Source organism: Prenolepis imparis, unplaced genomic scaffold (assembly GCF_030444845.1).
Source record: "Prenolepis imparis isolate NDT839.2.m4 unplaced genomic scaffold, iyPreImpa1.0 SCAF_4, whole genome shotgun sequence".
Classification (NCBI taxonomy): domain Eukaryota; kingdom Metazoa; phylum Arthropoda; class Insecta; order Hymenoptera; family Formicidae; genus Prenolepis; species Prenolepis imparis.
In genome coordinates, this window is record NW_028141162.1 from 14,520,789 (window position 1) to 14,537,710 (window position 16,922).

The window sequence follows — 16,922 nt, forward strand, 5'->3', positions numbered from 1 at the left end:
TATATATAATGCGAATGAATCATGCGAGTTCGCATATCAACAAAAAAATTAATTAAAAGAGGAGACTTTTACCTTATCAGCTTTATTATAATTTATAGAGAAATAAAAGAAATTAGTTTTACAAGATTGCAGGTCCCCAATAGCTATCTAAAGTTAGTGGCCCTTGTATTTCAACACCTTTTTCCTTTGTAATAATACCAAGATGATACTATAAAAAATAAATCTATTAATATACGTTCAAGATCGTTAACTATGCATATACAAATTTCGATACTTTACCTTTGGGAAAGATCTTGCATCTCTGTAAAAGAGAACTTGCATTACTTTGTATAACAGTTCAATAGCTTCCTCTTTACTCATTTCATTGTTTTCTTCGTAAGCTTTTCTTAGTATAGGGGTTGCCATATAAGCACCATATCCAGTCGCAATCACTGGATCATTGTAAGCTGTTCCAAGCTTGTCCACAGTTCCCAAAAATCTGAGAGCAAAACCACGATTTATAATACATCTAACAATTTAAATATATTCGAAAAGTTAAGAAAATATGATACTTACGGTTTTCCACCTTCTAAGCCAGCAATCACAAAATTATTCCAAAACGGATCAAAATTTGATCGCCTATTGTACATGACACGCGTTAACCAACAATGCAGCGCTTTTGGCTTCAAGCTAAATCCATCATCCAAACATTTTTCCTCCAAACTGAAACAAATGCATTAATATAAAGTGACGCTGCGCTGTATTTTAAAAGCTATTGTAAAAATCCCAATATATTTTTCTCATTTATATACTTTAATTTAATCTTAGTGTGCTAAAATATAGTGCACATATATCAAAGCTCTGCTATTTCAATCTTACTGATTAAAAACTCACATTTTTCTCTCCACATAGCTCTTGATACACTGAAAGTCTGCATAATCTCCAGATGCACCAAGAATGGTGTTATCGTTAACTTTCATAATACGCTCGAGATTTCTATAACGAGCGAGTGAACCGTAAGATCCTAAAACGTCGGCAGCTATGATGACTCCGTCTTTAAATTGTATACCAACAACGGACGTGCCAGTCGTTATAGGTGATCTGCAAAACATCGAAATTAAATTAGAGAATGTCCTGAGACTAAACTAAACTGAAGAAATCCTCTTAAATTATTATATTGTGTTTTATAAAAATGTATCGAGCTCGAGTGCAATCTCAAGTATTTCATTTCATTGATTTGTTTCTTGCGCGAGACAAGATGACATGCGAGTTTCGCGAACGCTATGATAGGTTAGGGTGTACAAATGTATTTAGACAAATAAAACACTTCTGAATTACAGTCGGATAAAACGTACTGTGATTTTTGGAATCCACCGGTACCATATTGGTTGCCTGGAAAATGATAGAATGCACCAGGCGATGGTCCATTGTGCCACAAAGGTATGACAGCATCCTTACTGGTAAACGCCATTTTTGTTTCTGGCTTCTGCATGGACGTCACGATACTTCGATACTTCGATACTTCGATACTTCGATATTTCGACACTTCGATAATTGCACTTCGATAAATCTCGAATTGTGCCGCAATAATGGATTGTGCAGAATCGTATTCGAGTCGCTCTGTATTTTTCCCAGTCATTTACTCGTAAAAAGTTATAAATCTCGAGAAAAATTATCGCGAATGTGTCCAACAAAGTGCAGGAAATTCGTCGTTACGTGAAACACCATGTACATTCGCTTTATACGCTAATTTCGATGTAATTTCGGTATCGATAACCTCTTTATATATAGGTATCCGGTATCGTTGACAACCGTTTTCGCGTATACTTCAAATTGTGCTTTTTCCCTCGAGTGCATCGCAAGTGATCATCGACAGGTACGTTACATCGATATTTTTCTATAATTAGTTGCATCAAGATCTATAATACTATATATATATATAGTATTAGAATATAATCTATTATTATTAGAATATAATCTACACATATATCTTGCTGTAGTTGAATTGCGATAGATAACAGAGGTCGCTATTTGTTGATTTTGCAGCGATTTGCGCATCGAAAAATTCTGTTCATATACTATAATAGTATAATTATGACATGCAAAGTTTTATCTAAATTATAATTGCTCTCATTTTCTCTCAAAGCTTTTAGATTAATATTACAATCATTAAAAACAGACTATTATTATTAAACAATTATTATTAAAATTATTAAAATCGGTAATATAATCTTGCTTATATGTCTAATTTTCTGTAAATACATATAATGAGCATAATTTTTTCTTATTCATATGTAACAAATACACACTTATACACACACACAGACAATATGTCATATCGCAAATTAAAATGACGTAACAAAAAATATCGATAAAAGGAACGCGAGCGTCAGCACGCTCTCATGCTTTTTAATTATTAATTGCTATTAATTATTATTTTTTTTTAGTTATAATCTTTGATGATTAAGATAAATTTAAGTAAAAAGAAAAATTATCGTGATTAATAGCGCAAATATGATGCTTGAGGGTAATTGCATAGGCGATGAGTTTAGCTCGTTTTTTCCTTCATCGAATGGTACCGTGTTATTTGCCAAAACTGCATTAATGGATTTCATTAAAGGATAATCGCGTCCATCAAGCAAAGTCATGTCATCATGCAGCAATGAACATTTCCCTCGGAAGTCGTCCGTGTCGATGCTCCATACCATAATACCCGCCAGTTTTTGTTTTTCTACGTATTCCACCTAATAAAGTTTATTAACTTTAAAATTTTTAAGCGCTCAAGATTTGGTAGCTTGCACGAAAAAAGATCGAATTATAGTTCAATTATTATTAATTGATACACTGAGAGAATTATTTTCTCTTAGAATTCACCCTGAAAATCATGGTAATCGAGAGAATATGACATGGAAAAAATTTTATGAGAATTTTTCTGATTAATATTTATTACAATAAAAATAATAATATCTATCACAATAAAATATAAAACATGTTTGATTAATTTTACTAAACTGCATAGTAAAATTAATCAAACATATTTTATATTTTATTGTAATAGATATTATTATATTTTTATTGTGATAAAAATATTAATCAGAAAAATTGTGATACTTATTGTGATTTTCAGGGTAAATTCTAAGCGAAAATTCTCTCTGTGTATATATATTAGCTCTTCTTACGAGACAACGACGTATCTATTAAAAATTAATAATTCTCAGAGACATTTTCATAATAAAATAATAAAATATTAAATCCTTTGGCATTTTATGCAACATATAATTTAAAAAATATTAAATATTTCTGAGCAACAAAATTCTTCTTAGCGGTTATACAAAAAAATTTAGTATTCAAAATTTAGAAGAACTCATTATAATTTGATAGATTCGAGATTCGTGGACACGCAATTGGGATTTGATAGAAAAATTTAGATTTTAGTAGGAAATTCAAGTTTAATGAAAAAAGTAAAAGAAATACCTTGATCATAATTGCTTTGCGATCATCATAAACCACAACGTGGTCCTTTTTAATTGCGTAAGCTGAGCTGCTGTAATTATCCCATCCAGTTGTCCACTCTTGAGGATATAAAACCAATGCTTCGCAAATCTGTGCAGAATATATGTAATTCATTCATAAACATTTATTTTTATATATCTTATATATCTTTTTCGCACATATATGAAAAGTTTTTATCGCATATTTTGATACTAGCTGAATACAGTGAGAAGTTACAGAAAAATAGCTGTGATAGCTGTCAAAGATACAAAAATTATAAAAACTGTAGACTAAATATCATATAAATATGAGAAAGAATGATTGAATACCTCATTAAATCCCATAAAACCATCTTCGGATGTGTATGGTCCTTTGAATCCAGTATCTAGACTGGGCAGACCAATCGGATTTATTTTTGATGTTTCTGGTACAGTTGTAAGAACAAAAGTTCTTCCATACATCGCTAATCCTAAGACCAATTTTTCGGCTGGCGCTCCTTGTTGCAACAAATACGTAATAGTATCTTCCTAAAAATACAATCGTTATACAATTATATGATTATATTAAGTTTTGATTGCATACATAAGTATATACATATATATTTCTTATGTGAAAATAATATTTCTTACCACACTTAATTGATCCTTGCTTCGCAACGGTGAATTTGGAAGAACCTGTTTGTTCCACGCTCCGTGATAATCGTATGCCATGACGTGAATGTAATCGAGGTATTTGGAAATTTCAGGGATGTCATACCCCATATTAATAGTGTCTTTGTTCGCGCTTATCGCTGCCGTCAGCAAGAAGCGATGCTCTCTAAACCTATTTCGCAGTTCCTATCGTACGACAAATAATGCATTCATGTTCTCACGTAATAATAGAAATAATAATAAATTATAATGCTTCCCTACCTTTACAAGACTAACAAAATTTTGTTTATCATACAAAGCACCACCGCGATTTCCAGGAAATTCCCAATCAAGGTCTAGCCCATCGAATTCGTACGTTCTATTGTAAGAAAATTTTATTTGCAAAAAATAAACCATAAAATAAAAACAAGCAATATAATAAAAAAATAGAAAAGTTTAATATAAAATCAATCAAAGTAAAGTTTCACAACTATCGATATATAACATTAAACTAAATTTTAGTTGCGTATTTCAAAGTAACAATATCGGTCATTACGTACAAAAAATTTCTAAGTAAAATATTCTTGAGGTATTGACCTTTTGTTATGAAATATACTCTATAAATAGAACTCTAGAATTAAAAAAGAATTAATGTGAATATTACAATAAACGCACCTGAGAAACTCAATGGTGCTAGCGATAAAAGTTTTTCTACGATCCGATGATGAAGCCATCATTGAATAGTTTATACTACCTTCGTTCCATCCGCCGATACCGAGTGATACTTTTAAACCTTGCTTACGAAGCGCCGTCATCTTTCTATAGTTGCCAATTCCTGTATTTATTTGGATATTTTCAAATTATGTTGATGAAATTTATGTTTGAAAAAGTGTAATAATACGACTCGAATAATTAAATCATCAAAATCATTAATAAAAATCCGAAAAATTAGAATTATAAAAAATTGAAATTAGTAATTAATTAGTAACTTTTTTGAATAATTTAATATTTTGATTATTTCTTCCTATTTTATTTTAATCTTTTATTTTTTTAAATAGCTTGATGCTTGATTTTACATATATTAGTAATTTTATTAAGCAATTTATTATTTAATTAATTTTTTAAATAATTTTGAATTACTGTAACTTGAACTGTAAATGTAATTTCATAGAGAAGTTGCAATTACCATTTTTCTCCATATCTGCCCAAGGATCAAGGCTTTTAATTGTCCAATTTGAGACATTTAAACCAGCAAATGCATAAATTAAATGAGTGCAGTGTTCTGGGTGAAGATTTTCTAAGGAAAATGCACCATTTCCTGGTCTATAGGCTGCCCAAGAGGCGACGTAACAAACAACGACTTTGTCATGTTTTGGTTTTATAAGCCCTATAATAAAAAATATATTCTAATTAATACAATTAAATTAAAACAGTCTAGAGAAACGATAAAATTCTTATTACTCCAAAAATCTTAAGTTTCGAGAAACCTAAACTATACTATACATTCATTAATAATACAGTTACTTTGAAAGAAATGGCGTTAATTTAATTAATCATACTTTAAATTAAATAAATTTACAAATTTATTCTTAGATTACATATATTTTATTCTTACAAAAAAAAAAGTTCTAATTTAAACATCAATTATACAAAGATATTTAAAGTGATTGTTAAAAAATCGTGAAAAATAATAATATTTGAACGCGTTTTCAATTAAAAAAGGATACTTCAGAATTGATCAATTCGTAAATAAAAGGTAGCTGAAAGCTAATTCCGAGACACTCTGTATATACATTCGCGAGCCTTATGAAAATGTCGCGTTCCCATTGTGCGACATGCCGGCTTTTACTTTCGCTTATTAATACACGTAAATGCGAGAATCTCAGTGATCGCGTACATATATAATACATAATAATATTCTGCATTATTATTTATAAATATAACGTATATATTAATCTCATGACTTTACACATGCAAACTCACCGTGAACATTATAAGTTCCGAAAAATAAAAGTAGAAATGCCACGTAAGTAAATACCATCGTGATACACTGAATTCCTTCAATGTAATTAGTTTAATGTGCTTGATAATCAATAATGGTATTTCGTATTAGAAATATTTTTGTACTTCAAATGTGGTAAACGCTAAAACCTTATATTTATTTAATGTGAAGCCATAAATTATTATATGATTATATTTTATTTTATTTATATACCAGACTTAGCACACACTCTTACACAGATTTTGTTCATCCACTGCGCACTTGACGTGATATTTAGCTTTTATCGTAATCGACAGACGATGCTATGACAACGGATTCTCTATTATTACTGACAGTTAGGAGATTTGTTTTTTTTTATATCATTTGCGATAACAATAATAATAAAATTGATTCTATTTATAATATCGAATTTGTATCGAATATCGAATTGCTGTCACCAACACAGTTTTTCAATAATCCATATACACTAACAATAAGCTAATGCTAACACATCGATACAGATTCGTTCGAGTGTAGGCTTTAGACTGTTAGGAGCCAGATACGCGCGCGTCAGCCAAGCCAGATCACTTTCACTCGTAACTGTTCATTCTCGAGAGAAAGACGAAGATGAACATGACCGCGAGAAGGATGCATTTAGAACCTGTTATATATTGCCGGAAATTTGTTGTGTTCCACAGATTCTCTTTTGCCCCTTTCTGGAATAAATAATATAACATCGTCTCTGCATTATGTTTTGTGTAAGCTACAGAATACTTTAAAATAATCTAAAAATAAAATAATCTAAAAATCATCTAAATAAAAGAAGATACAGAAAAAGAAGAAGGCGGAAATAAAATAAGAAAAAAAGCAAGTCCATTTCTAAAAAGTGCATGTTAAGTCGATTCTCGAAAGTCTCGAAGTATTGTTGCCTCTTTTCCGCAATGCTGATTGGTTCTCTGTCGATTCGCGTTGTGTGTTATATTCGTAGCATCGAAAGACTGTCATCCCGAGGGTTAACAGTTAGCAGTTTGACCAAAATAAAATTAAATAAAATAATAATGTTTTAAATAATATGTGATAATACTTTAAGCTTAATTAATATTTTTGACATTCGCGTTGTGTGTTATATTCGTAGCATCGAAAGGCTGTCATCGCGAGGGTTAGCAGTTAGCAGTTTGATAGTTAGTCTAAAATAAAATTAAATAAAATAATAATATGTTTTAAATAATATGTGATAATACTTTAAGCTTGATTAATATTTTTGACATTCGCGTTGTGTGTTATATTCGTAGCATGGCTGTCTACATTCGTAGAAAGGCTGTCATCGCGAGGGTTAGCAGTTAGCAGTTTGACAGTTAGTCCAAAAAGTAAAATAAAATAATAATGTTTTAAATAATATGTTATTATACTTTAAACTTGATTAATATTTTGGCGGAAAAAAGGCAAAAATACTTGCGAGAATCGACTTAATGTCTTTTTTAGAAAAAGATTAGAATAACAAAAGCGCGCGTTACGCCATTCCTCGATTTTAAATAAAAAAGAATAATATTTTTATATAAAGTTTGTTTAAACTTGGTTAATATTTTTTGATAGAAATCACATGATTAAAGCATTACATTGCTAATTAAATTTTAACATAAAAATATGTTATAAAAATTAATATAATAATGTTATAAATAATATGTTATAATGCCTTATCTGCGATTAATATTTTTTGACAGAAATCAACTGATAGCTGTTATAAATATTAATCGAATTTAAGGAATTATAATACATTATTTAAAACATATTATTATTTTAAATGTTATAACATATTCTTATTTTAAGAATTAATTAGCAATTTTACGTTTTAATCAGCTGATTTCTGTAACAAAAATATTAATCGAGGATAAAATATTACAACATATTATTCACAACATATTGCTATTTTAATTATTATAACATATTATTATTTTAAAATTTAAATAGCTCGCTATATTAATATTTTTTAATTTATTCATTTAATTATAAAGTAATATATTTATTAAGTTAAAAATAGAAGTGAGACATAAATCCAAATTAACAATTAAGGTTCCGTAGCAATTTTTAAGGACAATAAATATTTCTTTTATTAGAGTCATAAATATATTTCGTCCGACACTTTTCGATAATCTTAATATAATTCGAATTGCGAATGCGCAGTAGAAATGAGTATTGACATCTATTACCGCGATATATGTATATAGTTACGCATAATATAAAAAATTAAAATTTTAAGCCGATGACCCCATACGGCGCGGATTCATTTTACGTATATTATACCAAAAAGTTTGTAGGCTGGTATGGTGATGGTACCATCATAATATGCAGGCAATGTACTGTTGAAATATGTAAACGAATAATTTTTGGCGCGTTTTAAAATACTGAAAATTAAAATTTTTAAGCCGCGGATCCCATACGGCGCGGATTCATTTTACGTTTATTAGACCAAAAAGGTAGTACGCTGGTATGCTTATAGTACCAAAATAATCTGCAAACAATACACTATTGAAACTTATATACGATTAATTTTTGGCTCGTTTCAAAATATAGAAAATTAAAATTTTTAAGCCGCGGATCCCATACGGCGCACAATTATATTACGTATATTACACCAAAAAGTTTGTAGGCTGGTATGGTGATGGTACCATCATAATGTGCAGGCAATGTACTGTTGAAATATGTAAATGAATAATTTTTGGCGCGTTTTAAAATACTGAAAATTAAAATTTTTAAGCCCCGGATCCCATACGGCGCGGATTCATTTTACGTTTATTAGACCAAAAAGGTAGTACGCTGGTATGCTTATGGTACCAAAATAAACTGCAAACAATACACTATTGAAACTTATATACGATTAATTTTTGGCTTGTTTCAAAATATAGAAAATTAAAATTTTTTAGCCGCAGATCCCATACGGCGCACAATTATATTACGTATATTACACCAAAAAGTTTGTAGGCTGGTATGGTGATGGTACCATCATAATGTGCAGGCAATGTACTGTTGAAATATGTAAACGAATAATTTTTGGCGCGTTTTAAAATACTGAAAATTATAATTTTTAAGCCGCGGATCCCATACGGCGCGGATTAATTTTACGTTTATTAGATTAAAATAGTAGTACGCTAATATGCTTATGGTACCAAAATAATCTGCAAACAATACACTATTGAAATATATATACGATTAATTTTTGGCTCGCTTTAAACAATTGGAAATTAAAATTTTTAAATCGCGGACCCGTTACGGCGCGGATTTATTTTACGTATATTAGATCAAAAAGTTTGTATGCTGATGGTACCATCAAAATGTGCAGACAATGTACTGTTAAAATATATGAAAGATTAATTTTTGGCTCGCTTTAAAATATTGAAAATTAATATTTTTAAACCGCGGACCCCATACGGCGCACAATTATCAGCTGATTTCTGTCTAAAAATATTAATCGAGTTTAATGTACTATAACATTTTATTTAAAACATATTATTTTATAATTTCTATTACATACTATTATTTTAAAATTTAATTAACAAATTAGCGCTTTAATCAGCTGATTTCTATCACAAAATATTAATCAAGTTGAAACAAACTTTATATAAAAATATCATTTTTTTTTATATAAAATCGAAGAATAGTGCGCGCATTGCGCGCACTTGTGTGTTGTTCTAGTAAAAATAAAATGAACAAGAAATAGAAAAATATAGGAAATGCAGCAAAGCAAGCAGACGTTGAGAAACTAGTAAAAAAAGGAAATTAAAGAATCAGAAGAAAAAAGTAATGTGAGACCAATAAAGAGAGTAAATCTGAACTTATATTAGCATAATGATAGCATTCATTACAGTACACATTAAGATTTTTTTTCGTCTATCATTAAGTAAGATATATACCAACAAAAAAAGTAGAAACAGTGATAAAACTTCTCTAAACTTATTGAGAGTAGCAAATTTGAACTTGTGATAATAATATATGAAAAAAGAAGACGTTTCTCTTCCATTAAATAATAAATTCTAAAAACATATTTTTCTGAAATATGATAGTGTCTTTTGTAATATTTTTATAGTTTCATTAGAATTTATATGTGTAAATCTAATTATTTGAGATTTTTATTGGAAATAATATTACAAACTAACAATAAAGATCATATCTTAAAATTAGATTTGCATTGGCAATAAATAAGTAATTGTTTTTTATTTGAAATATATATATATAAGATTTTCAGTGGTAGAAAAATCACATAAATATAACTTTTCCTTGTATTTGTTTCTCATACATATATGTAATAATATATTTTATTATGTTACGTTATATTAAGAAATATATATTATATACATATATTGACAATAAAGTGACAAAATAATCGTTATCACGTATTGAAATGAATATTTCGAGGCTCCATTTAGAAGAATAGTCTCGTTTAACCATTGTAAATAAAAATCCACACGTGAATAAACTCCCGGTGAATTCGGACGAGCACAACTTTCACCCCAAGAGACAATACCAATTTGCGTTCCGTTACACAGCAATGGTCCACCGCTGTCACCCTGAAAATTCATAAAATACAAATATGCATATACAAATCAAAATATAAAACGTGAAAATAAAAAAAGTAAAAATAATATAAGCAAGTATTAATATAGTTTTTGTAAAACTTTAGTACAAAAAATTGTCTATTTTCAATTTTTTCAAATGAATAAATAAGTGCAAAAAAAATAAGTATAATAAATAAATATAAATATCTTCGAAAAAAAATTTTAATTTACAGAACTTATGCAAACCTGACAAGCATCGCGACCACCTTCTGGCACACCCGCACACAATTGTTTTTCCTCATGCACATTCCGCATAGGGCATATTTCGGGTGAAATTAATGGAATCCGAACATGTCGCAAATATGTACCGGTCCCTTGCTAATGATATATCGCAAAAAAAATTCATGGAAAAATTATATTTTGATCATATAGTTTTCTATAAATCCGCTCCGTTAAATATTGTGATGTGGATAAAATCAATATCTATCTAGTTTCAAACAGAGATACATCATTATTTATTATTATATATTTTTTTCTATATTAAAAAAAATTATTTTAATTAATCAGTCAAAAAATAAAAATTTCTCTTCTAAAAATGCAATAAGCAGCGAATGCAGCAAGATAAATATTGAATAAAAATAAATATAAATATCGAAAAGAGTCTACTTTAAACAGAGTCTCTATTATTAGTTCATATTAAATTCAATATTTCATAATGATAGTAAATACAAATAAAACTTACGCATCCCATTTCTTTTGGGAAGGTTTTTTTGCAAGAAAAAAGGAGCATATAGTTCTTTAAAATTATAATTTTCATTTTGTACTGTTATATATATTGAATATAAAGCACTTGCAAACTCTTATCTTACGTACATTTGAACCAGGTATGTGCCGACCCCATCCAGTTGCGACACAGTCTTCTGTATATATTTTGAACATATCCGTGATGTATGCGGGAGGAAGTGCGACAAACTGGACGTACGCGTTCCTGTAAAGAGGTCTTCTCAACTGCAAGGACAGGCGTGGATGACAGCAAACGGCCTCGATTGTTACAAGGTTTGTTCTCTTTATTATCGACACAGAATTATATACACGGCGTAAATAGTCACCCTGAACAATCCAATATCGTTTTGCATGTCCGAGAATCGAAACTCTGCGTGCGGCAATGTCTTGTCTATCAATTCCATTTGCATGGAACCCCAGCTAGGTAAATACACGTAGGTCGCACCGGCGATTACATAGAATTGGCGTGGATTTTCCGCTATCCACGTGCCGTCGAACAACCGTCTTTAAACACAACAACAAGTTCATTATACATCTTTGTCTTACCTAAACATCAGAGCGGTAAGAAAAATTGAGGCACAATCAAACGCAAAATATGACGACAAAACGATTCTCTCTCTCTTTTCCTCTTTTTCAAGAAATTAACAATATTCTCTCATTACCATATATATTTAATGAAAGATCAAAAAAATTATGGTAACACAATTTTTTCCTGATACAGAAAATAAGCAATTCATCTATATTTGTAAGCAATTAATGAGGGAGTCGGCGCTCTCTGTATTAATAACTTTGAATAGCAAATAAAAATAATTAAACAAAGTTAAAAATGAGTAATTATATAATCGCATTAGATAACTGCTCTTTATAAACTCTTCTCTTCATAAATTCATCCTTAATAATTAATAAGAATAGGGAATAGAATATATATATAAACTTTGACTTTTGTGGCTACAAAAGAGTTAATATTAGAGAATATATCTATTAAAATTATTTTGAATGTAATTACTGTGTATTTCTTCAACTTGTTCTTTCTTTTTTTAAATATTCCATCTAACTTATCGTTTTTGAGTGTGCCCCAATTTTTCCTACGTACAATCACGGGCGGCCGAGCTGACTCGTAAAACAGAAATTACGCTCACGCAAATTGTAGTATATCACCGCTAGTACACAGCTAATCGATATACAGATAGATACCGTGACGCAGACATCATTGCCTTTAGGATCTAGTGCCGCTAACCTTCTCGTTACTCGTGAAATATATACTCTAGACAGCACATCACTACTCACAGTCAGAAATAAACGAGATATAATTACGACGAATGAGTAGGACTGATAGGCTGAATCAAATATCATTCTATAATAGATATCTCGGTTGTCAACAGGCAATTATTCTTATACCCGATCATTATATACTTATTCGATTCTTTCTCCAATCCTGTTCATCCCCCGTTGCTATATAGTTTAAAGGAGAGTTCCATTTAGTAGCGAAAATATAAATTCACAAATGTTTTACATAGAGTTTGTATACATGATACAAATTGGCTACCATCCGTGAATATATTTGAGACTTACACATTATACACAATCGTTGCTCAAATTTATTTCTCTGCAATAAAATGTGTAAATATAAATATGTCTTAGTGAGAAAGAGGCTCTCTCTTCTGAAACATATTACAAAGTATTTTCAAAGTAGATTACTGCAAATTTTAAATATTTCTTCTTGCTTAATTTTTCACAAATGGTAGCGAATTTTACCTTACAAGACACGTCTTCGTATCAAACACAAGCCTCGCTTTCTCGTTGACAAACATGTATTTTACACATACATCTGCAGTAGCAAGGAGATTAAATACGGCTACTAATACCTCATATAACGTGGTGTAACTAAAATGTCTTACCAGGGCGTTCAATTCGCTTTATAAATACATGTAATTATATTGCTGAGAGAATACCTAAATGTATACCTCAGTATACCCCAGACAAAAGATTTCTTTCATGATTCTTTCATATCGTAAAACTTATTTTAAGTTCCTAAAAAGATTTAGATAACATAGATAGTTTCGCGCATGTTTAAGGATTAATTATATAATGAAAACTGAGACAATCTTCTCAGTCTTTTAAAAAGTTGAAAGCGAAAGCTCTATTCCTTAATTTATCAAGAAAGTTTTATTGTGTAAAAATGAAATTTTAAATAAGAAATAAGTGATAGAAATATATGTGTGCGTATGTGTGTTTGTGTAAAGTGTTCTTGATCGAACAATGCATAAGAATCAAGAATTCACACTTGATCTTTCTCATATTTAATTAAAACAATTATAATTTACATCTTTTCGTGTTATTTTCACGGAGCTTAAAGTTTATTTAAAATTTATGTGATTTTGTACAGCTCAAGAGGAATGAGAAAAAATGCTCTTATAATTTAATTTTTAATTTTTAATTAAAAATTTAATGTGTAAAATTTTAATACATATATTATATGATATGCATGCTTTATTTTTTAATTTTCTCAAAATGCAAGTACGTAAGGCCTTTCGAAAAAGAGATTAATATTATATTAAAATTAATATTATTATAATAAAGCAAATATATGTTAATTCCTTCAAATTTGTAAACTATATCACAGGAAAGCACGAAAAGATTACAAATTCGCTGTACGATATGGCAGTGTTTCCTAATTATAGTTGGCCACGTAAGCCTTTAGAAATTGAGACAACAAATTGCATAGCCCCTAATTATGTACACATATTCTTTACACATATTATAAGCAAATAAGCAAGAACATGAGATCGACATTTTAATTGCACTAAATTAAAAAAGATCGCAGTCAATATCAACAAAGAATAAAGCTCAGAGATTTAGTGTGCATTATTATTATCTTTTAGTGTACGTTTTTGTTTATACCGGAAATTTTTTACACGAAATCCTCTTATTTTATTCCGTTGCTTCAGAGGAAATCACTGTGTTTTAATCCTAAGATGCATTTCAGGGTTCTCCCTCCCTCGAGGGAGAATTCCACACTATTATACCCTTTAATTAAACATTGCATCTTACTTATACATCCAAGGATTAGAGATTGCATTAAAGAATGTATAAAGAGAGAGAGAGAGAGTGAACAAATTGTGATAGCGAGTATTATAAAGCCCCGGCTAGAGAAAGAGGGAAAGAAAAGACCACACCACTTTTCGCGATATACACATAGCGCGAAATGCGAAACGCAGTCTTATATGACACGCACCTGACCATGCAGTGAGCGGCGGACAGGACGAACCTACAGGCGACGTAAGTGCCTCCGCACGAGTGGCTAAAGTGTCGGCGTTGGACCGAGACCTAAGAGGAATTGACTTTGAGAAATTCGGATTCACCGAGTCCGAATCGAATCGGTTGCCCTTTCAACCTTTCTGACCTTACGCGAATGCCAGCGCAGAGCATGCTCGAGACTATTCGAACCTCAATTTCATGACGTATTTATTAATTTTTTCATGTACGTCAAATATTAAACTCTTGCTTTTAAACTCTCGCTTGCTGGTAATAAATTATTTGCTAAAACTTTATTCAAAAAGATAATTTAATCCGTTTTTTTTCTTTTAATACTTCTTATGTTTATTTATTAGTAAATATATTCTCTCTCTTAATGTTAATAAAAGAATTATTTAATAAAATTTTTGTAAACTTTTTCAGAAATATATTTAATTTAAGTATTTTATTTTCTTAAAAAATATTTAAATAATGCAATATTCTATTGCATACTTGATCCTTCTTCTAACGTTTATGTCTCCTAAGGCAATGCTTGATTATTTGGAAATTAAGGTTTCGGAATGTCTCGAAAGCCTTGCGAGCATTGATGTTAATTTCTTTAATTAACAGGAGCGCTTAAGGTACATCAGTAGACCATCAGTACCTATCAAATGTGCATAAACGAGTAAACTAAACTGCGAAAAACAGAGACATCATTACACAATAAAAATCTGACCATGTTACCACTTTATAATAATAGAAATCTCGAAATAAAATCGACATTAACTTCTTTAAACGACCTTTATGTGAACGTATTTGCTCGAAACCGAGATACGTCAATCAAAACTTTTTATGTTATCGTCATATCATTTATTTCGAATCATTAAAATTGGAATATCGTTTAAAATACTATTCTATATGAAAAAGCATTAAAAGAAGATTAAATAAAAATAGCTGAAATCAAGCTGAAAATGCTTAACGCAAATGTCATTAGTCTTTTATAATGTCAAAACTGATATAAAACGTTACGCAAAACGCTTTCGTCCCGACTCATTGTGCAACTGTCTCGTTTTTCAATGTCACAGTTGCACTACTTACGCACATTCGTTAGGTACGAATCATGCGTTATGGAAATACCGACGTTCCTTAAAGGTTAAAAGTTAAGGGGCTAAAATGGGCGCGTCGCACGCGTACGATAAATGGATAATTCTTGATGCTGGTGATCTCCCCGCCGACGATGCGCACCGCCACTTCGTCGGTCGTAAGCTTTCTCGGCGACATGCTTGTTTCGTCGCCGGTCACCAGGGAAATCGGACAGATATAGGATATTAGGACGACCACTGCGAGAAACATCGCGTGCGAGTCGTCGTAAAAGCTTAGCGAGATCTTCCATTTTCTGTGCTACGCTCCGTCGACTTTTGTTTTCCGCTTATGTCATGTCAGGTCTGTTCTTTCTAACTATACTTCTCTGCGTTTTCCATTCTCAAAATAAAAATTAATTATATATTGTTTCTTTAGAAAAACGCTATAAAAAATCTCCTTAGTGACAAAATTATCATTTTCTTTTAGGAAAGATGAAAAATAATTTTACATCTATAAATCTATATCGTGGTACTATTTGAATATATTTTTTCCATATAAACAAATAAAATCATACCAAAACTTCAAAATAATTTTATGTAGAGAGTATAGTCAGAAACAACAAATTTACATTACATTTGCGTTATAATAAATCTTTTGAGCTTTCAATATATTAAAGCGAACGCTAAAGACGAAGTAGCTTTATTCGAAAGAATGAGATCGTTGAAAAGACGACGTCAATTCTCAATATTTGCTTCCTAAGCAAAGAATATCACCTGGCAGAGTGAAATCTGCTTGAGATATTTTCTAATTTGCAGATAATATGAAAAGGCACTTTTGAATTAAAATATCGTTACTAAGCTTTCAAACTTTGCTTAGTTAGACGATTGATGCTTGCTCTTATACGTTATAAATATAATAAAAATTAAAAAGTAGTATATTTATTTTACTACAAGTTTGAAAGCATGTAAGAATTTGCACGCAATTGAATTAGTTATCTCAATTTTAGCAAATAGTTGCAATCTGAAATATGCGTAAAAATTTATTAATCATAAATATATTTTTTAGTCTATAAAGCACTGCATATTTAATGTTGTTCCCTAAAACGTTTCCTCTTTCCTAACTATAATAATGATTAATTAATTTTTTTTAGAAGTGTGTAATTTTTTTATATTTTTTTTTTTAATTGTAATC

The 16,922-nt window shown here is 30.1% G+C and overlaps 3 protein-coding genes across 6 annotated transcripts; all 3 read right to left on the reverse strand.

The window, feature by feature from the left end:
• Nucleotides 1-66: 66 nt before the first annotated feature.
• On the reverse strand, nt 67-1,463 carry Prosbeta7 (proteasome subunit beta type-4). The gene is made up of 5 exons (XM_083037197.1): nt 1,335-1,463; nt 874-1,080; nt 556-702; nt 280-478; nt 67-208 (listed from the first exon to the last, which is right to left on the reverse strand). The coding sequence occupies exons 1-5, from the start codon at nt 1,448-1,450 to the stop codon at nt 119-121; spliced, it is 759 nt and encodes a 252-aa protein (XP_082893323.1). The 5' UTR covers nt 1,451-1,463; the 3' UTR covers nt 67-118.
• A 722-nt stretch (nt 1,464-2,185) lies between these two features.
• LOC145935141 (putative chitinase 2) lies at nt 2,186-6,629 on the reverse strand. Of its 4 annotated transcripts, none has more exons than XM_083036252.1 (9): nt 6,338-6,629; nt 6,084-6,244; nt 5,287-5,487; nt 4,776-4,935; nt 4,383-4,479; nt 4,101-4,307; nt 3,801-3,998; nt 3,454-3,582; nt 2,186-2,723 (listed from the first exon to the last, which is right to left on the reverse strand). In XM_083036252.1, the coding sequence occupies exons 2-9, from the start codon at nt 6,139-6,141 to the stop codon at nt 2,454-2,456; spliced, it is 1,320 nt and encodes a 439-aa protein (XP_082892378.1). In that variant the 5' UTR covers nt 6,142-6,244; nt 6,338-6,629; the 3' UTR covers nt 2,186-2,453. The 4 variants fall into 4 exon arrangements, with proteins under 4 accessions (XP_082892378.1, XP_082892379.1, XP_082892376.1 ...); XM_083036253.1 differs by having other exon boundaries at nt 6,084-6,251; XM_083036250.1 differs by having other exon boundaries at nt 6,316-6,629.
• Nucleotides 6,630-10,409: 3,780 nt separating this feature from the next.
• LOC145935197 (trypsin-3) lies at nt 10,410-11,838 on the reverse strand. Its single transcript, XM_083036315.1, has 4 exons — nt 11,741-11,838; nt 11,505-11,639; nt 10,878-11,009; nt 10,410-10,643 (listed from the first exon to the last, which is right to left on the reverse strand). Exons 1-4 carry the CDS (start codon nt 11,822-11,824, stop codon nt 10,410-10,412), a joined length of 585 nt encoding a protein of 194 aa, XP_082892441.1. The 5' UTR covers nt 11,825-11,838.
• Between the last annotated feature and the right edge of the window lie 5,084 nt (nt 11,839-16,922).

Bases quoted from the DNA above. Each gene is read 5' to 3' on its own strand.
- Prosbeta7 (XM_083037197.1), bottom strand. From the start codon at position 1,450: ATGGCGTTTACCAGTAAGGATGCTGTCATACCTTTGTGGCACAATGGA. The intron at 1,081-1,334 runs GTACGTTTTATC...GATGTTTTGCAG, and splicing joins GGTGGATTCCAAAAATCACA to ATCACCTATAACGACTGGCA. The intron at 209-279 runs GTAAAGTATCGA...TATTTTTTATAG, and splicing joins ATGCAAGATCTTTCCCAAAG to TATCATCTTGGTATTATTAC.
- LOC145935197 (XM_083036315.1), bottom strand. From the start codon at position 11,824: ATGCAAATGGAATTGATAGACAAGACATTGCCGCACGCAGAGTTTCGA. The intron at 11,640-11,740 runs GTGACTATTTAC...CTGTCCTTGCAG, and splicing joins ACGATATTGGATTGTTCAGG to TTGAGAAGACCTCTTTACAG. The intron at 10,644-10,877 runs GTTTGCATAAGT...ATGAATTTTCAG, and splicing joins GTGGTCGCGATGCTTGTCAG to GGTGACAGCGGTGGACCATT.
- LOC145935141 (XM_083036252.1), bottom strand. From the start codon at position 6,141: ATGGTATTTACTTACGTGGCATTTCTACTTTTATTTTTCGGAACTTAT. The intron at 4,936-5,286 runs GTAATTGCAACT...AAATAAATACAG, and splicing joins GGCAGATATGGAGAAAAATG to GAATTGGCAACTATAGAAAG. The intron at 4,308-4,382 runs GTAGGGAAGCAT...GTCGTACGATAG, and splicing joins ATTTTGTTAGTCTTGTAAAG to GAACTGCGAAATAGGTTTAG.